The sequence below is a fragment of the Phycodurus eques genome, chromosome 7, assembly GCF_024500275.1.
Source record: "Phycodurus eques isolate BA_2022a chromosome 7, UOR_Pequ_1.1, whole genome shotgun sequence".
Taxonomy (NCBI): domain Eukaryota; kingdom Metazoa; phylum Chordata; class Actinopteri; order Syngnathiformes; family Syngnathidae; genus Phycodurus; species Phycodurus eques.
The window spans coordinates 26,748,245-26,772,800 of record NC_084531.1 but is presented as its reverse complement, the minus strand read 5'-3'; the positions used below and the strand labels follow the sequence as shown (position 1 = coordinate 26,772,800).

At 42.7% G+C, this 24,556-nt stretch overlaps 1 protein-coding gene across 2 annotated transcripts in view; it reads right to left on the bottom strand.

Moving 5' to 3' along the window:
• Positions 1-24,151, bottom strand: part of yap1 (Yes1 associated transcriptional regulator) — a 39,107-nt gene extending 14,956 nt beyond the window's left edge. The window contains exons 1-4 of one of the 2 annotated variants that reach the window (XM_061681642.1): positions 23,607-24,151; positions 19,540-19,775; positions 2,873-2,991; positions 442-555 (exon numbers count right to left, since the gene is read on the bottom strand). In XM_061681642.1, the coding sequence (XP_061537626.1) occupies positions 442-555; positions 2,873-2,991; positions 19,540-19,775; positions 23,607-23,807 (670 nt within the window). In that variant the 5' untranslated portion in view covers positions 23,808-24,151. The remainder of the gene's footprint in view (positions 1-441; positions 556-2,872; positions 2,992-19,539; positions 19,776-23,606) is intronic. The other variant, XM_061681643.1, reaches the window with a different exon arrangement.
• Positions 24,152-24,556: the final 405 nt, after the last annotated feature.

The following is a 24,556-nucleotide window of genomic DNA, read 5'->3' as shown; positions in this document are numbered from 1 at the left end:
CGCTGCGCTGACATCGAACGATGTGATGGTACTTAAAGCGAACACTTTTTTTAAGTCTTATCGCACATACCTGGTCCTGTCACTTATCTGCTAACCCCACTGTCAAATTTTAGCTTGGGTCAGGACAGAGGGTGAATGGGGGCGTTACTGTGTGTGTGTGTGTGCGTGCGTGCGTGTGTGTGTGTGTGTGTGGTGTTTCTTGGGATTAATGGCCAACTCAGCTGTTGTTCCAACACTAAAATGGTTGACAAAAGGTTAGGTACTGCTTCAGAGCAAGAGGGGCAAGTTCAAAATAAAATCAAAGTAAGCCTGCTCAGGCCGCTACAGCTGTGAGCAACTTCATCAGGGGGGCGGCGGGCCTTGAGTTTCTATGACGACAGCTTTGACTTTTGTTTTTCTTTTTTTCGATAAACGTACGACTAACTTCGCTGCAGAACTCACCGAAGCGGGGGTCGAGCCGCGGGTCCAGCCAGGAAGTAGTTTTGTTCTTGTGGTTGATGTAATAAATTTCACCCTCTGATGTAATCGCTTGTTCCCAGCCTTCAGGGAGTGGACCTGGGGGAGGGCGGACAAGGCATGTGACGTAACTACATTTAATCATCTTTAAATTAACCTTTTGTTGTGTCCAATCATGGTGAGAGTCACACATTCATGTTAAATGAAATGGAAACTCTTTAATGGCTTTTATACAAATAGTTGGGTATCCGGCATGCCTGCTCACCTGTCAAATGTGAAATCAAACTTTTGTGAGCTAGTTCTCAAAAGGTGCCGGAGTGAGCCTTTCTTAAATTATGACGTCACAACTCGTATTTGTCGTGTCCACTGCATTACTGTTGTTACGGGGGCTTGCATGCACTCTTTTAGACTCGGAATCCAACAATTAGCTCCGCCCCTGGTCGTCATGGTAATCAAAGTCATAAGGCTTACGTTCACACTGCAGGGCACGATGCCCAGATTCTTTTTTTTGTTGTTAAATCCGATCTTTTTATGTAATCATTCACATTACCTCCAAAAAATACTGCTTCTGCTGAGGACGGAACGGGTCCGTGACGTCACACGCATGCGCACAAAACAGGACGTCACATTGTGCGTGCGCACAGGCACGAGATGTCATGTTGACGGAAGTAAATACGGCCCCTCGCGTAGGTCTCGTCATGACGCATTTGTGGTCATTCAAAGATTTTGTGGAACCGGAGCCAACATTTTCTTATTATTTATCAGTTCTAAAGCATCTTCTTTTCGCCATTGACTGTTTTCTGCTCCTTCGTCTGCCGCTTGCTTTTGTTGCGTGTCTGTTTTGTCCAACAGTTGTGACGTTTGTTGCCTTGTGATGACGTACAGGTCGGATGTGCGCCCCGTGAGCGTCCATAGTGCACTCACGTCGGATACATATCCGATTTATATCTGCATATGAAAGAGGCCCGGGTCGGATGTGAAGAAATCGGAATTGTAATGTTCACATTGACATGACAGAATCTGATGATGTCACATTGGGCAAAAAAATCGGAATTGACCTGCAGTGTGAACACAGCCATATTCAGCATATTCGACCAACCCCCCCACCCCCCCCAAACAGGCTAATTAGTCACAAACATGTTATTAAGACCCCTGGGAACTGTTTTAAATCATAAAAAAATGCAAATGATATCATCTTTAATGTTTTTCCATCGTGTAAAACATTCGAAATTCTGCGTGTTTTTAGCTCCACGTGATAGTGAAATATTGTACTTTTTCTGTAAACCAGATGATGGAACCTAACATTTTTTTTCTTCTGTATAGTGAACACCGCAATAAGTGAAAATCTATGATACCGAGAGCCCATATAAAAAAGCATTTTTCTTCCATAGTTTAAGACTTGAGATACCCGTCTTGCACACCTTAAACACATTTAAACGTGTTAAAATACACTTTTTAAACACATTGTAAATGTATTTCACACCAAAATATTTTAAAAACATCTGCACTGAAGCAGGATCATAATAGGTGACACCCAATACAGCAGGGAATTACTGCATTTTTGATATTCTTTTTGCAGTGTAAGGACACATTTTGACTGGGGGGTTAAGGTCTAAGACTTGACTGCATTGACTTTGATGATCTTTCCCCCCCCACATAATTGTTAAATAAATAATTGTTGCCATAAACCGGAAACACTATGAACAAAATGTCATTTTGAAACAATGTCACTTGATTAGCTCCTAAATCTTTTTTCCAGCTGTCAAGAGCAGATTTACACGCATGCAGCAATCTGACGATGGTTCATGTGTAATCTGGGAGTCGAGGTGCTCTGAAAAACATGTCAGACAGGACCTGTCACGTTCTCCCTCGGTCTCACCTCACCTGAGGCAAATTCCAGCAGCGGCGACTCCAGCGAGCTACGCCAAGCATCGCTGACGTGTAGCGACTAGCATGTAGCACATAAATGCCCAGACAGTAGTAGTCGAGCATGAGGAAATGTACACAAAATCTGCACCGCACTGGAAAAACTGGGCTGAGAAAAACAACGTAAAAACTAATGAAATGAGGAATATATTAAGATAAATTATCTGCAAATAGAACAGGAAAATTAAAAAAAAAAATTCAATTGTGTAAAAATCTTAATTCGGCATTGAGATTGTGTTACTGTTTATGAGTGAGTTTATCTTAAAATGACAAATACCATGGTTCATTCGGTGTCGATGCTATAAATATAGTAGTTTTAAAACATCATGCCAAGTCAAAAAATGCTTGATTCGAGTGAAATACAAAATGTCAGAATAAATACTGTATCTTGGCAGACAAAGAGCGAGCATACAGTATTTTGCCTTGAATATGCATATTTTGTCAAATAAATATAAACCAAAAAAATACAAAATCAAGTGCAAACACACACCGCTGGCCGGGTTCATCAGGTTCTGCTGCTGGACCGGCACAGAGCTGGGCGGGGGAGCCTGGTTCATCTGGAGCAGGGCCTTGCGGGGGTCCTGCCAAGTGGTGGTCTGATCAATGTGGCTGCGGGAAGACAAAGATAAGACAATCAGCATGAGGAAAGTTCAAAGCGGAGGTCAGGCTAATGTGAAGCAGCAGACGTGCAGGAACTGATGAGTCAGACGTAGAGCTTTCAACTGAACAATGAGAGCGATAGAGCGAGCTTCCAAAATCAGCCTACATACGCCTGGAAAACATGTTTTGCCTTTAATTCTCTGGAAATTGGCAGCATGAAAACACTTGGAGTGTGGCAAAAGACAGTTTCCACATTCAAAGGCGTGCGCTCTGACGAGACCAAGACAACAGATGACAACAAATGGTCCTTACCGTAGCAGCACCTGCGAGCAGCCAGTTATTGCTGGTGCGATGTAAAATCTTAAAATGTAATGACTAATGACTAATATTTGCCCTAAAGATTTGCATTCTGATATTTGTGTATTTTTATGATAAGTATATTTGTGGTTGTTTGTATTTCTATTTGTACTAATATTTAGCATTGTTTTATAATATTTTTGTATTCTAACATTTGTATATTTTTAAATATGTTAGTATTTTATATTGAATATTTTTATTGAATATTTTAAATTTTCTGTCTAACATTTTAGTATTTTTCTGTTTATTTCTATAGTTGGCATTGTTTTCTAATAGTTTGTATTGTAGCATCTTTTTTAAACATATTTGTATTTTTTGTTAAATGTTTTGTATTGAATATGTAGGCATTTTTGTCGAATACTTTAGTATTTTTCTCTAATACTTTATACTGTTTTCTGATATTTTGGTATTCTAACATTTGTATATTTGAAAATAATGTGGTACTTTGTTGTAGAGTAGTTTGGGATTTTTGATGGGATATTTTTTGTATTTTTAGATATTTTAGATAATGTTTTGACTTGTGCCACTCCCTTTAGAAAACATACCTGAACCTGACATGATATTTTTATTGGCAATAATACTGATAACCAGGATCACTTTACCCGCTACAATCATGATGTGAAATTTCAAGAGCATTTCTTCTGTGGATCAAAGCAAAACCTCTTGGCCTCAGTGCTTGCGGAGGTAGTAAAAGGCATGTGCGGCCTCAGGTGAGGCGATGGTCTCGAGGCTTTGAAAACAGCAAGTGAAGGGCGGAACAATGTTGCTGCATCTATTTCATGGCTCCTCTTAGCCTGGCAGCGTGGGGGGACCAGGGGGGGTTTGGGGGATTTGGGGTGGGTATTGTGTCGCATTCAGTGAAGGCATTGATAATTAGTGCTTTGTTGGTACTTGTTGCTTGATTAAGATGGAAAGCTAATACAGGAAGCCCTCCTCTCTCGAGCGGGACCCTCTCTATTGAGGGAGGGTCAGTCCCAGGGCTCAACGCAGGGGGTCCTTCTTTTTTTTTTCTCTTTCCTGGAAGCCCCCTCGGACACTGTGGAGTGTCAGGGGCTTTAACAATCTGGCGCCACATTTACAAAGCTTTCACCTGCTTGACAAAAGCGCAGACTGAGCTACGACCTAAAACCCCACACCATTCACATGTTCTTTTTTTTTTTTTTTTGTAGAGACGCCCCTCAGCTCAAACAAAACAGGCAGCAGATTCCAGTTTGTTTACGTGGGGGCCGCAATTCGTGTGTTTACAACATAACTAACCAACCAACTAACCGAGCGCCCAGTGGTCACAACCTACGCATTGGTTTAGAATTTTTGGAAGGTTCCTCTTTAGCTGTAATTCCTACTTGCTGGTCAGGTCCTCTGTCCAGAAAAAGGAGTCAGCACTCCTCCTTTAGCTTGACTTTTAGTTGTTCGCTTGAATTAGTCAAGCCAAGATGTTGTTAGCAACTACAGCTTACATTTGACCTTTTAGCTTATTTATTTCATTTATTTAAACTTTATTTATCCAGGTAAGGCAATCGAGAACAGATTCTCATTTGCAATGCCGACCTGGCTGCAGACAGCAGAGTAAAACAAAGCAAAATAAAAGCAAATACAAATAAATACAATACAAAGAAAATAAATACAATGTGACCTATTTACATATTTACATAATACATTACAATATTACATCATGGCATATGATGACTAAAAGTTTCAAAACAGGCTAAAAACAGGTGCAGTGATCGTGTACAGTATCCCTCACCAAGTTTTTAAACGATGATATTGGGATGAATGAGGTGAGTTGTATTGTTTGTTGTAGAGCGTTGCAGTCGTTTGGGGCAGAAAAGTGAAAAGACGATCGCCCAAAAGTAGAAAAAACATTTTGATAGCTCCTTCGGCTTGACTTGTTAAGTTCAATTTGAGAAGCTAAAAACTATTTTGTGTATCACTTTTAGCTTTAATTTCAGCCATTAGCTTGAATTTGCCAAGCCAAGAACTCCCAGAGGGCCAGAGACCGAGAGGGCCTGACTCAGCACTCCTCCTCCAGCCCCCCACCCCAACACCAACCACCCTCCACTGCACAATGCAACCCATTTTGAAGCCCCCCTCTTGTTTATGCTTTACTGATCAAAGGAGCTGCCAAATCCCCGACCCCGGACCCCCTCCCCCTCGTGGCCCTCACACACACACACAGAGCAAAAGCAAGCAAAGTAGCTGGAACTGCTCAGACTGAAGGGGCCCCCTTGAGAAAGAGGGGTCACGGGGAGCGGGCTGATACAACTGTCCAATAGAGAAAAGGACTGAAAGAGGGGAAAAAACATCCACGGAAGCTTTTTCCCCCTATGAACGCGATTGGCCGCCCGAGATGCTGCGGTACCGTTACACTCTGCCCTGCCTCCCTTCTTCCCACTATGGAAACTATGACATTTATTACAAAGGGGAGGAGAATGGAAGAAAAGCAGTGGGATAAGGAAGTCAGAATTTGATGAGATCCTCGTACACCACTACCCGCAAACAACAAATGTTACCCTTAAATCTATTCAAGTTGTCTCCAAAGTTTGGCCCGGGGGCCATATGTGGGCTTGCTGCATGTTTTTTATTGGACTTCCATATATTCTAATTCTAAAAGTAAACACCGCCCGCATCAAAAGCTAACAAAAACGTCTAGAGGTTGAAAGATAGGTCAGTATTTTTAACATTTGAACATTTTTAAATGTAGAAAGGTTTAAAGAAATGTGTAACTTTTAAAAAATTGTAAAACAATTTGAACGATACAACAATTTGAACAAATATATGTTATAAAAAAGTTAAATGAAAACTCTACATTTAAAAAATTACACATTTGTTTGTTTTTTAAATGTAAAAATAGCACAAATTTTTTCACATTTAGATTACACACTAACACTAATAACGCTGTGCTTTGTCACCAATCACAAAACTGATCATTATCCTATTGACTTTTCTATCAAGTCATTTATTGGACAAATCAACAAAAGTTGATGATCAAAGGAGTTAGTGATGAAATACCATCTTTTCCGCCTCACCGGCACTCTGTATTCAAAACATTTGGTAACTCAGAGAGCGGGTCAATGAGTTACAAGCAGCTGGTAATTCATCACCAGGCTGTAATACTAAAAGATAATCCATTCAGCCGGCCTAATATGGCCTGAGGCGGATGCCACTTCCTGCGGGCGAAACATGAAACAAAAACAAAAACGCGGCACCAACTGTTGGGAAGGGGGTGGCCCACCAGTTGCTGCGAGGAATTGCTGATGATCCTTAAACCCGTACTGTGGTTGCAACTGCTCAGTGTTATCTTTACCCGCCTGTGGTGCGGTGGAGACACCCTTCCTCGGGGGGATCTCTGTTTCCCGTAGGGACAAACCACCGAATGGCAGGCCGCTGCCTAACTAATCAACTTTAGCTTGAATATTAGCTGTTAGTTTCGTCAAGTTTTAGTTTGGTTTTGTCAAGCTAAGAACCATTTTGATAGCTGCTTTAGTTTGACTTTTTCTTGTTAGCTTGGATTTTGGATTTATCAAGCTAAGACCTATCTTGATAGCCACAGTACGTGCGAGTAAATGTAAGCTTTTCCCATTGATTTGTCAGGCCAATATCTATTTTGATTGCTATATTAGCATAAATTCATCTTTTAACTTGGATTTGTCAAGCTAAGAACTAGTTTCACAGCAATTTTAGCTTAAATATTAGCAGTTAGCTTGAATTTCTTCCATGAGCTTGAATTTGTCAAGCCAATACATATTTCACAGCAACTTTAGTTCACATTTTACCTTAAAGCTTGAATTTTTCAAGCTGAGAACAATTTGGTTCACAACTTTAGCTAGACATTTAGCAGTTAACCTGAATTTGCCAGGCTAAGAACCATTTTAACTATTTTAGCTTGAATCATAGTGGATAGCTCCACATTTTATTCACAAATTTTGCAGACATATTAGCTTTTAGCTTGGATTTGTCATCAAATAGCTATTGTGTTAGGATCTTTAGGTTGACTTTTAGTCGCTATCTTGAATATGTTAATCCAAGAACAAATTTATTTCAAACTTTAGCTTGACTTTTAGCAGATTGCTTTCATTTTCAAAGCCAAGAACAATTTTGTTAGCGATGTTAAATTCTAACATTTACTTTGAATTTGTTCAGATCAGAGGTATAACGATAGCTACTTGGGCTTTACTTTTAGCTTTAATTTGTCAAATGAAGAAGAATTTAAAAAGCTATGTGAGCTTGACTTTTATCCATTATTATTTTGATTACTTTGGCCAGAAGTTTAGCGAGGAGAATGTTAGCCAATCATACAAATAGATTCAAATATGCTCATACATAAATTGTGATTTAGATTAGATTTAAAATAATGTATCCATAATCCAGAGAATCTGAATACAAGTAACTTAAATGAGTGTTTTAAAAGTTTTGGTGACTGTACTTTGCGTGCTGGCTTTGTGGGGTGGCAATAGTGAACAGTTCTTGTCACACCTTGCATCAATTGAACTGTACTTTTTATGCTAGCTTGCTAGCATAAAAGCTAGCTTTTTATGGTGGCTAACTGAGTTATTTTGTTGCAGAAATGCTACAAATACAACACTAATCACGTGTAAGTGGCCTTAGCTTAGGCAAAGGATAAGATGGCGGCGTTGTGGTATTTCCATCCACTCAAAGGACTGCTTGTTGTTGACGACGCAGCCGTGGAGAATGAAGTGAAGTCGCGATTCTTAACCCATGGGCACCCCCGTCCTATTCATTTTTTACAGTACAATTACAGCTTCGTTATTATCAAAATGGATGGCCGTTAAGATGCTCATTTGAACTGTTATCACAGTCTCATGTGGCTCAGCTGAGCCCAGAACAACGACTCTTGATCCACCCGGACTCTCGACGTGTCCTTGACGGATGGCCCACTTATCAAGGTGGCGTTTATTGTGCGGGTGTTATTTATAATCTCCTACTGAGGAAGAGGAGGAGGAGGGTGACTGACCGGTTTTTAATAAATGACTTTGTTGTTCAGAGTTACAGAATCACAAGTGTACAAAACAATGACTAGCTCAGTGGGTTGCTTTTCATGAAAAAGCACCATATAAACTTGCATCCTCTCTAGAATGATCACATGAATAACAAGTGAATTTCTAGTCTTGGAACTCTCAGAATAATACACTTGATATAACGTTAGACCAGAACCGAAACTCAGAATAATACCGGTACACTTGATATAACGTTAGACCAGAACCAAAACTTGATTGACTGTCTGCGTTCCACTTGGCGAGTGTCTCTGTAATGAAAAATGCCCGCTATGGATGAGTTGTCAGGTTTTAGAAACAAAGGTCCCGAGGTCTCAGCAGTTGCCCTCGTAGTGGGGGTACATGCTCAGAAGGCGGTTGAAGCCAGTGACTAAAGAGCGCACCGAGGGGGGCCAGATGTAATCAGGCCCCTAAAATGAGAATGACCACCTCAGCTCTGGTCTTGCTGGGGAATGCCTGGTTGCCTCTCTATCAGCAGGACATCATCAAGGGAGATTATTGGGGCAACCTCTGTGACCCCATTGTGGCTTTAAGTTTCTCTTTGAAGAGGCGTTTGTTTCGACAAGACACGTCTAAAAACTGTGAGTGTGTGGCTTTAGCCCCACTGCTGTTTTTTTTTTTTTCCCCCCGACCAAACACATGTATTTGTCAACTTAATCGGTTGCTCCTTAAAGGTGTTAGTTAATCACACGTCATATACAGAATTTTTCTAAAAAATGTTGCCATTCAAGAACTTCAAGTATTTGAGGAACTATTTCAATAGCAACTTTAGCTCCAACTTTAACAATTATGTCAGCAATTCCAGCAGAAGGTTTAGCTTTTAACTTGGATTTGTCAAGCTAACAACTTTTGTCACAGCAACTTTACTTTGGATTTTATCTTAAATTTGTCAAGCTAAGGACAATTTTGTTCGTAATATAAGCTTAAATGTTAGATTTTACTGAGGATTTGTCAAGCTGACAACCATTTAAATAGCTACTTCAGCTTGACTTTGTGCCCCGAGTTTGGATTTGACAGATCTGAGCAACTTTAGTTTTGAATTATAGCCGTTAGCTTGAATTTGTTAAACCAAGAACAAATTTGTTTAAAATGTAATCCTAAATTATAGTTTTTTACCATAGATTTGTCAAGCTAATGACTATTTTGATCACGTAGCTCGACTTTTAGACATTAGTTTGAATTTGTCACGCCAAGAAAAGCTTAAATAGCTTAATTAGCTTCTAGGCGTTACCTTGACATTGTCAAACAGATCCAGTAACTATTTTCATAGTAACTTTAGGATGAATTTCGTCTATCTTGAATTTGTCAAGCCAAAATCAATGTTCATAATGACTCCACAAAATGCTGCAACAATGTTGTTTGCAATGTAAGCTTAAATTTAACGACTTAGTAGTCTATTCAGCTTGATTCTTTTTTTTTCTTTTTCTTTTTTTTAAATTATCTGTTAGCTTAAATTTGTCAAGCCGAGAACTACACTTTTCACAGCAACTCAAAATGCTGCCAATGGAGAACTTTAAGGATCTGGTCGTGATCCTCTTGGATGGACAGTAATTCCTTGGCAAAATTTTGTAATAAATAGTTATATACTGATCAGTCTCTGACCCTTTGGACCCTATGAACTCAAGCGGTTTAGTGGACGACAAACTGGCCAGGCCTGACCTATGTGTTTTGTTTTTGTTTTTCAAGACATTTTCTGAGTGTTTTTGCAAAGGATATTAGTGGTAATATACCAAGGCAAGACATAGTACATAGTACTGAACTCATTGAATTCATTTTATTTCCATTGTTTAAATAGGGAACTTATTTTGAAAATATCCTCTTCTGGTGATAATGACCAAACGTGAAGCTCTTTGGGTAAATTTAACCCCTGAACCCACCTGAGAATACCCACTTCCCAGGCTGGAGATGCCCTCAGCTGACAGTGGAGGCATTGATGTCTGGGACAGAGGTGTTACATCAAGACTTTGGTAAACACGGGGCTCCACTTTCTCACAGTCCCATTTGTGTGCTGAGCTGACAGGCCCCCCAGTTGAACAGGAAGGGTCTTGTCTGTGTGTGTGGTCAATAAAGCAAAAGTTTGTCAAACACAAAGTTAGCCCAAATGAGCTCTTCACACAGGCTCACGGCGCCTTTTTCCCGAGTGCCATTTGTGCAACCACGGGGTCAGTACGGTCGGGAATGAAATCCAATTACAAGCTCAGTGCTCATTTTTGATGTGGTGAAGTACAAGTACAAGGCCTCATTAACACACTGAAATAGATAAAACAAGCTGGCTATGTTGATATTTAGTGCATTATTTAGCAGAAATGTTCGCTTAAACCCAGTTTCGGGGTCTTTAATTTATGGAAAATTGACTTTTTCTTGGCATATATACAAACAGTTGGCTCTCTAGAGCAGTGATTCCCAACCGGGGCACATTAGTGTGCCGTGAGCGCTCTTCCGGTGTGCTGTGGGAAATATCAAATTTTACTTAATTACTCAAAAAATCATTTATTCCATCCATCCATTTGGATGGATGGGGGGAGAACATGCAAACTCCACACAGGTGGGGCCGGGATTTGAACCCCAGTCCTCAGAACTCTGAGGCAGATGCTCTAATCAGTCGTCCACCGTGCCACCAATCATTTATTTCCAAGGAATAATGTATCTTTATTCATCTATTTATGCCTGGCAAAGTGCCAGACAGACCAAATAAATTCTCTTCTATTAGATGGCAGGAAGTACATACTGTAATTAATGTATCCAATGTTTGTTGGGGCGGCACGGTGGACGACTGGTTAGAGCGTCAGCCTCACAGTTCTGAGGTGCGGGGTTCAATCCCCGGCCCCGCCTGTGTAGAGTTTGCATGTTCTCCCCGTGCCTGCGTGGGTTTTCTCCGGGCACTCCGGTTTCCTCCCACATCCCAAAAACATGCATTAATTGGAGACTCTAAATTGCCCGTAGGCATGACTGTGAGTGTGAATGGTTGTTTGTTTCTATGTGCCCTGTGATTGGCTGGCAACCAGTTCAGGGTGTACCCCGCCTCCTGCCCGATGACAGCTGGGATCGGCTCCAGCACGCCCGCGACCCTAGTGAGGAGAAGCGGCTCAGAAAATGGATGGATGGATGGATGTTTGTTGGTGTGCCGTGAGATTTTTCAATTGTAAAATATGTGCCTTGGCTTCATAAAGGTTGGAAATCCTTGCTCTAGAGTGACTATCCACCATTATGTGTCAAATTAAACATCCATTTTCTGTACCGCTTTATCCTCACAAGGGTCGCGGGCGTGCTATCCCAGCTATCTTCAACCCAGGAAACATTTTAACATCTCCCAATTTCTGAAAATGTGACGAAGCAAGCCGTTTTGCACTTCCGAGCTAACCAACCCTTTGCATAATAACTGACCCCCAGACAAATTTTCACCTCGTGACTTGATCGGCTAGGCTTGCAGAAGATACAGAGCCACTTTCGAGTGATTACACTTTCTGAAACACAATTATGCAGAGGTACTATCATGCAGAAACACCCACATTCCCATGTGTTCAGTGCTCTTGTTATAATGTCAAAGCCAAAAGGTAAGCTGAGCTGCTGCACGAATTATCATTAGCTTCTGAAAAGTTGCACATACCGTACTTTCGCAACCATAAGGTGCACCGTATTAATAGGCGCAGTCTCAGTTACGGGGTCTATTTCTGTATTTAACACATACATAAGGCGCACCGTAACAGGCATGGTCAAACATACGCTAGCTTAAAACATACGGTAGACTGCATGCACTCTAAAAGGCAGCGGGAGCAAAACTGAGTTCAGTTGTACTTTATTGAAGTATTTAACAATGTAAACAGTGAGTTTGGTTGTACTTCATTGAAGTATTTAACCGTGTACTCATGTTATATTTTGATCAACCCTCATCCACAAATCCATGAAAGTCCACATCTTCTGTATCCAAAATGAACAGCTGGGCAAGTTCTCCATCAAACATGCCGGGTTCCCTCTCGTCATTGTCGGAGTCATTCTCGTTGCCGGGGGGCTGTTCAGCAATGATGCCGGCTTTCGCGAAAGCTCGACAACAGTCAAAGCAGATACCTTAGTCCAGGCATCCACAATCCATTCACATATGGTGGCGTAACTCGACCGGCGCTGCCTCCGAGTCTTAGTAAAGCTGTGTTCGCCATCTGTCATCCATCACTCCCACGCTGCTCGCAACTTCACTTTGAATGCCCTGTTTGCACCAATGTCCAGCGGTTGGAGTTTCTTCATCAAGCCTCCCGGAATGATGGCAAGCTCAGAGTTCATTTGCTGCATTTGTTTTTTCACAGCAGCTTCGAGATGGGCGCGCATGGAGTCACAGATCAACAGGTACGGTGACGCGTGGGAAAAAACGTCCGGTCTCTTTACGTACACCTCACTCAGCCATCCTCTCATTTTTTTCCTCGTCCACCCAGCCATGCTGTCCTCAGTCACGTCCGTCTTTCCTCTATATAAGCAGCGTGTCGGCAGGAAATGCTCCCAGTCAGTCAAGCGGCGCGCTCATCAAAGTCACACAACAACATTTACAGATTTTGGAACTCGGTGCACACATAAGGTGTGGCGCATTATAAGGCGCCCCGTCCATTTTGGAGAAAATCTAAGTGCGCCTTATGGTACTTGAATGCTTGGGGGGGGGGGAATCCTACTTAAATTTTAGGCTTAGAACAAAATGATGAAGTGGAAAAATGGACCACAAGACAGAATTTGATTAAATTGGACGGGTTTACATGACCCGGACGTTTGATAACGAACACTAGTAAAGATGCGTTAAATACCCATAAAATATGTTCCCTGTAAGATATAATATGGTTGATAGATCATGTTCCTGCCCATTACCAAAATGTCAGGTCACGTAAACCAGACCAATTAAATGTTAAAATCAAATTCCGTCATGTGACCTATTTTTCTATTTTTTGACCGCAGCCTAAAACTGAAGTATTAAACATCAGGCATTTGTTTTTGTGTTAGATTGAAAAACAAACAAAATAATCTGTGATTTTTTTTTTTTTTTATTGTCAATTGAAAATAGAAAGAACAAATGATACACAAACTAATGTGCTTCCTTTAATTGTTGTCATGCTTAACAGAAACACAACTGGACGCGGGAAAAGTCGCCTCTTTTAAAGTCGCCTCTTTTAAAGTCGCCTCTTTTAAAATCCAATTGGGAAAAGACAAAAGCGTCCATCAACACATGGCTTTACCTGCCCCCGTGGCCGGACAATAACTACTCCACCCCTACCCCGCCAAAGGAGCTCACCCCAGCTTAGGGCTAACTTCCCACGGACTAAAAAGCTCATTGAAAGCTGCATTTAATAAGCGTCCGGAAACAGTGATTACCCCTCCTAGTTGGCCGGTGTGTCTAAATTAGAAACCTTCATTAGTTTATGACCCAGCCCCCACACCCCCGACCCCCCTAAGCCCCCCCAGTCAGCTAGCACTAAGCAAGGTGACCCAACCTCCCTGCTGTCATAAATCAAAGGCCACAGCTAAGTGCTGGAAGAAAGAAGAGGAAAGGTCAACAGACTTTGTTGACGTTGGAGCACTCTTTAAATTGGAGGTGTTTTTCTTTCTCATGCAACAATTGGGAAACTCTATCAACATCATAATTGCTCCTGGAACCCTCACTACCAATTATCGCTATATTTATTTGGGCAAACTTCATTTGTTGTTTTTAATACAAACTACGATGCAGTGCCCCAAAAAAGCTGTCATCTCATCACCTGCCATCTTAAAAAAAAAAAAAAAATGTACTCACTCTTTGACTTGCCATTATCCATATATGTCGTTTTGATTTAGGTGTTTGTAGACACAAGTCTGAGTTAATATTAGAGAAAAAATAACTTTTAATGACATGAAAGAAAATATTTTTCTCCCCAAGTCTGTCTAGTCTACTAATTCTGCGTTTCTCGCAAACGTTCAAACTGGTTTCCACCAGTTTCAGTTGCATTTTTACATCCACTGATTGGTTGGCCAGAGCAAGCCAGGTTCGACTAGCAAAACACACCTGTAGCGATGTGCACAGATTAATATGTTCAAGCATTAACTTCTCTCGTGAGTAAGATTCATTTAAATGTTTTGTTTATGTCATTTTATTAGAATAAATATTGATTCTGAAGTACTCCAGATGATTACTTGGCACAGTGGCGAGCTGTTGTATTGTGTTTTTTTGTTTGTTTTGCATTGATGGTTTCACTTTCTATAATTGTGCGATTGGCTGGCAACCAGTTCAGGGTGTACCCCGCCTCCTGCCCGATGATAGCTGGGATAGGCTCCAGCACGCCCGCGACCCGCGTGAGGAGAAGCGGCTCAGAAAATGGATGGATGGATGGACTTTCTATAATTGCGACATCATAGTCGTGGCATTGAGAGGTTTCAGTCGCTTAAGTCCCCACTGAAGGCCCATCCACGGCTCGCCGATGTCTTCGCAATATCCCCATAAAACTACATCTGATGCGAGGATTCCTGTGAAACTGTCTTCTGTGACTTTTTCGTACTCCCTGTAGCACTTCATGACAAAATTTCTTCCTCCAAAAGTTAACTGTACATTTACCATTATTTAGGCTTTTTTTCCCCACCGGAGACAAAACCAAAAAATAAAACTAATGGCACTCAAAGAGTGGGTATATTTTTTTTTGGGACACCCTGAATTTTAGGAAGGCTTACATAGGCCTGCGGTGTGAATAAAGATCACTGTTTCAGTGGCGGGACAAAAGGGAACCCCCCGCTTTTCTGCTCGTCTCCACACGGCTGCCATTTAACTGCGCTGACACAAAAGAGGTCCCGTCACAGCACGGCGGCTCTCTATTGACACCGCCGCTCTTAAAGGGAAGCGGGATGATGGTATCCGCGGGGTCGCTATGACTCAGAGGCCCATCACCCACCATGCCGACGTCCTACAGTGTGCTCATAAACAACTGCCGAGGGAATTCCTCCTCCAGCCCTGATTGATACAGCCGGCGGAGACAACTGAAGGAAACGTGAGCTGACGTGCCGCTTGTCCGTCGTCCCCCTCCCCCCCTCTCCGCCACACACTCACTCTCCGAGCTTCGCTGCTTGGCCTCAACACTTCGGTGTCAGAGCCGGACTGTTTATAAATAGGGGAGTGTCTTTTCCAGCAGCGGCAGCCAAAGGCCGTCTGTGCTCCAGATCGAATGTCGACGCTGTGATGTGCGATTTTCTTTCACTTGTGTGACATTTTGGGGGTTTGCAAGCCAACAGCAGAGATGGACCCAAAGTGTTTTTTTGTTCCTGTTTAGATCATTGTTTTAGTATAGCAAACATTATTTAGGAGTCGGCTTTCTTTGACAGTCAGCCACATGAAAACACAACACAAATCCAAGTAAGCAATCCAAGCGAGTCAAAACCCATGATGTGCCACATAGTTTCAGAACTGTTTTAAATTGTTATATATATTTCAAAAAGAGCATAATATGTCTCCTTTAATTCTCCAGTGCTTCAAACAAATAGACACAGGACACAATCACATCAGGATAAGACGCAAATTCCAGATCAAATGTTGCCGTTGTGATGTTTGATGAGTTTTGTTCTTGTTTTTATTTTTTTAAATGCTTTTAATCATGTCAAGCACAATGACTTACCTTGTGTATAAAATGAGCTGTATAAATAAATATACTTTGGTTTTCTTTAGTTTTTTCTTGCTTTAATCATTGTTTTAGTGTCGCAAACGCTACTTGGGAGTTGCATTTTCGTCTTCCTTTGACTGTCAGCCAACTGACATACGATTCCACATGAAAAGACAACACAAATTCGAATCCCAGCAATCGAGTCAAAACCCATAACAAGAGTTTCAAGTACGTACAACTGGCTTTTACGCAACTAAAGCCTTGATTTATCTCACCAAATTGAATAATTATCAGTTTCTCAACAATGGCAGCGATCCTGGGAGAGTCTGCAAAACACCACCCACCCCACCATCCTAAACACACACATTTCTTTGAAACCCGACAGATGTAGTCCAGATGTGAAACGTCTGGCAGCGAAATCACTTTTTTGATCCCGGGTAAATCAGAGCGGATCGTGTTTGTGCAGTCGCTTTTTTGTTTAATTTGTTGCACTAGAGGCGGAGGAAGGGTCGACCTCCGGCATCAAAACGAGCTGTTCCAGAATCATTATGGAATAGCGGCAAAGCGGTAGGTCACTCGCGTTACAACTGACGCCCTATAAGAGGCATCTAAAAGTTACGAGGGAGTATCAAGGCCAGCTAAAAAGAAAAATGTTGTAATCTTTCGAGAATAAAGTTGTTTATTTTCAGGAAAAGATTTCAAGATTAGGGTCTGAATTTTACGAGAATCCATGTGGTTCTTTCTCCGGAACAGACACAAACGTGTATACAATCGCTTCAAAGTCCAAATACCGATAATAATCTGATGTTGACGTGACAAAATACTGAGTGCTTCATTTTAGTTTCGTAAAATTCTAACTTTAATCTTGAATATATCCCAATTTTGTTTATCTCTAACAGATAGAAAATGTCCCAAAAAATGTAGAAAATATACAACTTTATTTTGGTGAAATTAGGAATGTATTCTCGAAAATACAAAATTATCTAAAAATACTTTTTTCTCAGTGTAAAACTTTATTCTGGTCATCTTCTAATTTTAATCTAAAAAAAATATACTACTCTTATCTTAAATGTACAACTTCATTCTCAAAAATATTTTAATTTTACACAATCAAATCTTTATTTTTATTCTCAAAATTAACTTTGGTCTTGTAAAATCACAGCTTTATAATCTCGACAATATACAACTTTTAATCGTTGAGCATAGACAACTCGCTTCTCAAATATATACAACTATTGCAAAATTATGACTTTAATCTAGAGACTATATTAACAGCTAGAAAATATGACCTTTTCTCAAATACTCTACAATGGATACGATTTATCTCGACAGTATACAACTACTGTAGTTTCTTGACAATATATGACTTTTAGATATAGATATAATTTGTGGAAGAGGTCCAACGTCTTAAAAATATACAATTTTTATCATGAAAATAACTGAGAGGCTTGCAGCTTGACTTTATATGCTACCTTTGAGACGGCGAGTGGCGTCCAGATCCACAGGTTAGCAACGAGCAAAGTTGTGTCTGCCGAGGCCACCACAGAGGACCTTTTGTCTCCACAGCAAAACCAGATGAACGCTACATACAGCCCACTAAAGACTCGTCTTGTTTGCTAGCTAAATGTAATAACCTGCAATTGACTGCGTTTGGGAGGACTGTCCACCATTGTGCGTTGTAGCAGTTCTGCAAATGACCGTCAGCATAATGTACGGCAGGTTTGATTTTGTACCCAAAATCCTGAAACTTTTCACCAAACTTTAGCTGCGTCAGTACAACCTTATCACCTGGCACATTCCGAGATAGGACACCTTCAGCACTACACATTTTGTAACGAGATATGCTTGGTCATAGACGACAACATTGTATTCTCAGAATGTTTAGGATAACTAATACAGTCAGTTTACGATGGAGTTCCATAACCCGAATTAGTACGCGGGTCACAATGCAACGTTGTCGACCGCTAACACAGTAGTAACTTGTTTCAAGGTAACCATTATTTAAACACAGCAGTTTCTAATAGTAACTGACTCTTATTCCTTGACTAATTGTATACAAATTGAAACATGGCGGCACGGTGGACATCTGGTTAGCACATCTGCCTCAAAGTTCTGCGGACCGGGCTTCAAATCCCGGTCCCGCCTGTGTGGAGTTTGCATGTTCTCCCTCTGCCTGCGTGGGTTTTCTCCGGGGACTCCGGTTTCCTCCCACATCCCAAAAACATGCATGGTAGGTTGATTGGAGACTCTGAATTGCCCTTAGGTGTGAATGTGTGCGCGAATGGTTGTTTGTTTATATGTGCCCTGCGATCGGCTGGCGACCAGTTCAGGATGTACCCTGCCTCTCGCCCGAAGACGGCTGGCGGGATAGGCTCCAGCAGGCCCACGGCCCTTGTGAGGATAAAGCGGTCTAGAAAATGGATGGATGTATGGAAATTGAAACATACAAAAATGTAAACCAAAAACACGACTTGTGTAACAGTTGGATTCAGCGTGGGTCCATAAGGTATGCCTGCACCTCACTCTGCAGGCATGACCAACGGACCCATGCTTAATCCAACCGTTATACTTTGATAGTCATAGAGGTTCAAATGTGTACGACACAGTGCAAAACATAACATGGGTTAAGCATTTCAATTAAGTGACCGAGCCACAATGGTGGACGACTGGTTAGAGCGTCTGCCTCACAGTTCTGAGGACTGGGGTTCAAATCCCGGCCCCGCCTGTGTGGAGTTTGCATGTTCTCCCCGTGCCTGGGTGGGTTTTCTCCGGGCACTCCGTTTTCCTCCCACATCCCAAAAACACGCGTCGTAGGTTGATTGAGGACTCTAAATTGCCCTTAGGGGTGAATTGGCTGGCAACCTGTTCAGGGTGTACCCCGCCTCCTGCCCGATGATAGCTGGGATAGGCTGCAGCACGCCCGCGACCCTAGTGAGGAGAAGCGGCTCGGAAAATGGATGGATGGATGGACCAAGCCACACATCTTCAACCACAGAAAACGGCTGCAAAAATGTTCGTCTCGCAAATGCTGCGCTCGTGCGTCCATGAGCTTCATGAAGGACCTTTTCTTTTTTTTTTTTTACAGTAATTTTGACCATTTTTCAAAATAATTACACAAAATCACAATATATGTTTGGAATTTGGGAGTTATGATGTCAATAGTTTATAAAAAATTTAAAAAAATTTTTTTTTGCAATAGATTGTTTATTAAAGAAGTGCATACCTACATATAGGGAGCGGCGCCCTCATAAACACACTCAACCAATTACCTCTCTGTCCAAATTTTAAAGCTAATATGATTGTTACATATGACATAAATCATGGACGACATTGAGATAAGAGTCACTAATATTGCAGTCCCCTAAAATGAGCATTGAAAGGGAAATTGGATATTGGATTAAAAATGTCAACCACAAAGTCACACAAAAGCATTGCAAATATTAAAGAACTGATTGCATGCAGCGAGTTCATGATATCATTTTTGAACAATTGGGCAGTTTTCAGAGAGCCTCCTGATCACCTTAATGCAACCGATTGTAACAAAAACACTTTGCAGGTTAGGACAAAGCCAGCGAGGAGAGAGTTGATGCCCTTACTTGAGGAAGTATCTCTGGCCCGAGGCGGTTTTGGCCATCTCCCATCCCGGGGGCAGCGGCACGTCGTCGGGGATCTCGTACGAGGACTGCCGCAGGTGCTGGGGGGAGGCGCCCGCCGGCGGCATGCCGGACAGGGAGCCCCCGGAGACGGCGCCCATCTGCAGGGAAGCGGGCGACGAGTGTGCGCGCACGTGGTGCGGTGTGAGCGCGCCGCCGGTGCCCGCGTCTGTGCTTGCCTGCGAAAGGGAATAAAAACAAGATGCGTGAGTTTAAGGTACGAATTTGCGTTACTTCTAATGCAGTGATTCTTAAAGTGTGGTACAGACACCAGTAGCGCTACATGGGCTCCCTCTGGTGGTACACCAAAGAATCACTGCCTGAGTACAATTCAGTTGTATTTAACTCACTTATAAGTTAATGCATTTGCATTTAATCTTTAATTTTGTTTTTTTCAACACTTATTCTCGTACATATTTAACTTGGGTGCAGTACATTCTAATTGAATCATTATTGATTGACAGTTTTTTTTCTTCCTGTATATTTAAGCGCAGTGTTAATGTTCAAACTGTTGGAATAAAACCTCTGTCTTGTTTTTTGGTAACATTTTGGCCTTTTGCGCTACTAAATTCGAATGTTGGTCATGATGGTGGAACTTGGTGAGCTAAGTATATATTTTTTTTATGTATTTGGTGTAAAAGGTTTGAGAACCGATGCTCTAATAAGTGTGATGACAGAAACAGTAGTTCTGATGCATAGCACGTGGCGGGAAGTAAATAATTTGTTACTGTACTTAAGGAATTTTTTTTCAGGTATCTGGATCTTTACTCGAGTATTTAGTTTTCTGCCGACTTTTTACTTTCACTCCCTACGTTTGAAAACTGATAGCTGTACTTTCTACTCTTTACAGGGAATCTGTACTTTTTACTTACAGTAGGTACAGTAGGCGGCACGGTGGCCGACTGGTTAGAGCGTCTGCCTCACAGTTCTGCGGACCAGGGTTCAATCCCCAGCCCCGCCTGTGTGGAGTTTGCATGTTCTCCCCGTGCCTGCGTGGGTTTTCTCCGGGCACTCCGGTTTCCTCCCACATCCCAAAAACATGCACGGTAGGTTAATTGACAACTCTAAATTGCCCGTAGGTGTGAATGTGAGTGCGAATGGTTGTTTGTATGTGCCCTGCGATTGGCTGGCAACCAGTTCAGGGTGTACCCCGCCTCCTTCCCGATGATAGCTGATATGGGCTCCAGCACGCCCGCGACCCTAGTGATGTGAAACAGCTCAGAAAATGGATGGATGGATAGGTACAGTAGTTGAATCAGTAGTTCTAGTTTTACCAGTCTTTTTTTACACAGGTATCTGTACTTCTACTTAAGCACAAGGTGTGAGTACGTTTTTTGCCAGCTCTGGGCGTACAATAGGCAGTGTGTGAAGTTTAACACCTGTGTCTGCCCACGCCGCTTTGTGTTGAAAGCAACTCTCACGGTCAAGATGATGTCAGCACACATTTAATTATCTGACCCCAGTGAAGTGCAGTCATTCGTTTCCTTGAGTTCTGTCTGAAATACATCCATCCATCCATCCACTTTCTTCTACCGCTTGTCCTCACTAGGGTCGCGGACTGCTGGAGCCTATCCCAGCTATCTTCGGGCGGGAGGCGGGGTACACCCTGAACCGGTCGCCAGCCAATCGCAGCGCACATACAAACAACCATTCCCGCTCACATTCACACCTACGGGCAATTTAGAGTCTTCTATCGACCTACCACGCATGTTTTTGGGATGTGGAAGGAAACCGGAGTGCCCGGAGAAAACCCACCCAGGCACGGGGAGAACATGCAAACTCCACACAGGTGGAACCGGGATTTGAACCCCGGTCCTCAGAACTGTGAGGCAGATGTGCTAACCGGTTTTCCCACCGTGGCGGCTCTGAAATACATAAGCCAATAAAATTGCAGCTCTACAGTACAGGAAGGCAGTGTCAAAGAGGCTCCTGTTTCCACCAAGCTGTACAGTTCAAGTGCCGTCGGAATAGTTACAATCGGTAAAATCTTTTGGTATCTGCGAGTATGGATTGGACATTTTGGGATCCTTCTCGATGGAAACACACTGAAATTTTTCACCGCCGCCAGAGATTTGGGGCCAAACCGCTTGAGGAGTTTGACCAATGTTCGACTATTTTCTGGGGCCCGTGTCCCACCCTGGGTGGAGTGCACAAGAGTCCGATGTTTTCTCACTGCCCACGCCCCTTTGTGATGAAAGCAATAGTCACTGACGTCGCCACACATCTAATTATCTGAATGTACAAAGCCTCAACGGTTTTATGAACGTGTATTTCAACCACAGCCGTGTCCTGATTCGGTGAGTAACTGTCTCTGAAATGTCATAAAGCGAATAAATCCCAGATCGACTCTCATGGGAAGGCAAAGGCAGTTTGAGAGTTCAGTTTGGTTTGCCACGGTATGGTTTAGATTGGTAAAACTGTGTCAATACGGTGATATCGTATCAACAGGACAGCAGTGTGTCGAGCTCTACCCTACAAAAGTCTACCACAGAGTTTCACTGAATTTACAGTCCCGGCTACTTGCGAGTGGAGTCTATAGACCATTGATTCCCAAGCAGCCGTGTGCCGTGAGAGATCATCAAGTGTGCAACGGGAAACAATCCAACTTCCCTTAATTGGTGCGAAAATTATTTCTTAACAGTGAACCCCCTTGTATTTGTGGGGGATACGGACCAAGCCGTGCCGTATCGCGAAAATCGGACTCGACAAAGGACACATTTTGTCGAAATGAAGCTCATCAACTCCAACAGTTACTCGGAACCATGGTGCCACCAGATAGTGCCCAAGTAATACTGTTATTTGGCCAAAATAAATCATCTTTGTTCAGCTATGAATGCCATCGACGCATAGTGACAGGCACAACCATTCCATTCTCTTCCACGAGATGACAGAAGGTACATGATTAACCTGCACGTCCACTTTTTGCGTGCCGTCACTGCTTCAGCGTCCACGATTTTGTCAATGGGGTGAAACCGTGATGTTTAGGAAGATATGGCTACCTTTTTGGCCATGTAACAGTTTTCCATGGAATTCAAAACATAGACCCTGATGAGATACTTAAGCGCAGATCAGCCGTTTGGGGGCCAAAATTGGTCACTTTTTACTGAGTTGTCAATTGTCATAAAAAAAATAAAAAATAGATGCCTGTTGTTACGTCAACATTATGGCATTACATGACATATTCTTTCAGTCCTGACCAGAACCACATTTTGATTTAGCACAAAATGGTTGCAGATTGTATGTTGAGTGGACGCAAATGACCTCCTCGCAGCTCATCTCTATTTTTAAAACCCGACAAAACAGCGGCGGTAACTTTTTTTTCAGACATTCTTTATGTTCTAATTACAACTTTATATTTATGTTAGGAGACTGTGCGTGTGGAGGCAAGCTTGTAGTAGGGCCTGGAAGGAAAGGAAAGGAAAGGAAAGGAAAGGAAAGGAAAGGAAAGGAAAGGAAGGTGGGAGGGGGGCAAGCAGAAAGGGATGGAGGAGGAAGGAGGGAGTAAGGAGGGGAGGAGGGGAGTTGGGATTGGGGGGGGGGGTGTTCACGCATGCGCACTGGCCAGTCAACTTCCAAAGGGGAGCAGCAACAGTTGTGGGTATGAGGGTGGGGGAGGAAAAGAGGCACAAATAGGGCAAAAATGTGATTTGTGGACTGCAAATTGGCCTTGACAAAACGTGCATCCATTTCCAATATAGGATACGGCGTGAAATCTAACACACATACAAGATTTCCACCATCAGCACACAATCTGACAAGTCGTTGTCATGAATTAAACACAGCTCAGCCTCAGCGATTTGTTCAGTTTAGATGGTTTTAAGAGTCGTCGTGACAGTTTTAAGTCTACTTGGAAAGTGAGGAGGGGGTAAAAAAGGTTAAATGGGCCGAGGGAAGTGGACCCCCCTTTCCCCAACTGGACGGGCCTGCTGTCTGGGTCGGAGCCGAGCCGAGCCGAGCCGAGCCTCGGAGGCCCCCGGGGGGAGAGAGGGGGTGGGGGGCGGACGACTTACTTGTCTGGAGTGGGACTTGGGCTCGGGCGGCTTGAAGAAGGAGTCGGGCAGCTTCCTCATCCTCATGGGCACCGAGGGGGGCACGATGGTGTTTTTGGGGTTCATCACGGCGTTGAAGAGGGCCTCCAGGTCGGTCTCCGAGTCGCCCCGGACGTGGACGATCTGGTGCCCGGCCGGAGGGTTGTGCTGGCTCGGATCCATTGTCCCGAAAACGTCTGCCGCCAACTCTTGCAAAAGTTGAGGGAAAACACAAGCCCTCGAAATATCGAATCAAATCCCGAGCTTGTTTTCCGTAGAGTTTCACGCAGCAGGAAATGTGCAAAAAAAAAAAAAAAAAAAAATGTCGACGCCGCTCAGTAAAAGTTGTCCCGGCTCATCCTAAACTTTTTCCCCCAACGAAAAAGTTGTTTGCTAGCTGTCCAAGTGTGCACACGAAGTCGACGTTTTGCGGTTGTTTCTTGCGGGCATTCTCCAGAAGGCAACAAAGCGCATATCTGGAACTCCTACTGTCCTATCCCGATCCCAAAACACTTCCAACCACCACCCCCCCCTAAAAAAAAAAAAAAAAAAAAAAAAAAAAAAACACCAAACAAACAAACAAAATGTCCAACGGCGTCAACAGCGGGAAAAAAATAATAAATCAAAACAAACAAATAACGAGTCCCGAATGTTGCAGTTTGGGCCTGAAATGAGCCAGCTCGGTGCTGGCAGGATAAATCTCCGCTGCTCACTTTGGAGGAGGGAGGGAGAGAGAGAGAGAGAGAGAGAGAGAGAGAGAGAGAGAGAAAGAGAGAGAGAGAGAGAGAGAGAGAGAGAAAAAAAAGTTTCGCCCCAGTCGAGTCTCAACTTTGGGCAGGACATTAAACTTTATGACTCATGGGACGGCCGCTCCAGAGGCGGGGCTAGCCTCCAACCGGGACAGGAGCCTTTAAAGGGACAAGCTCCCGGGG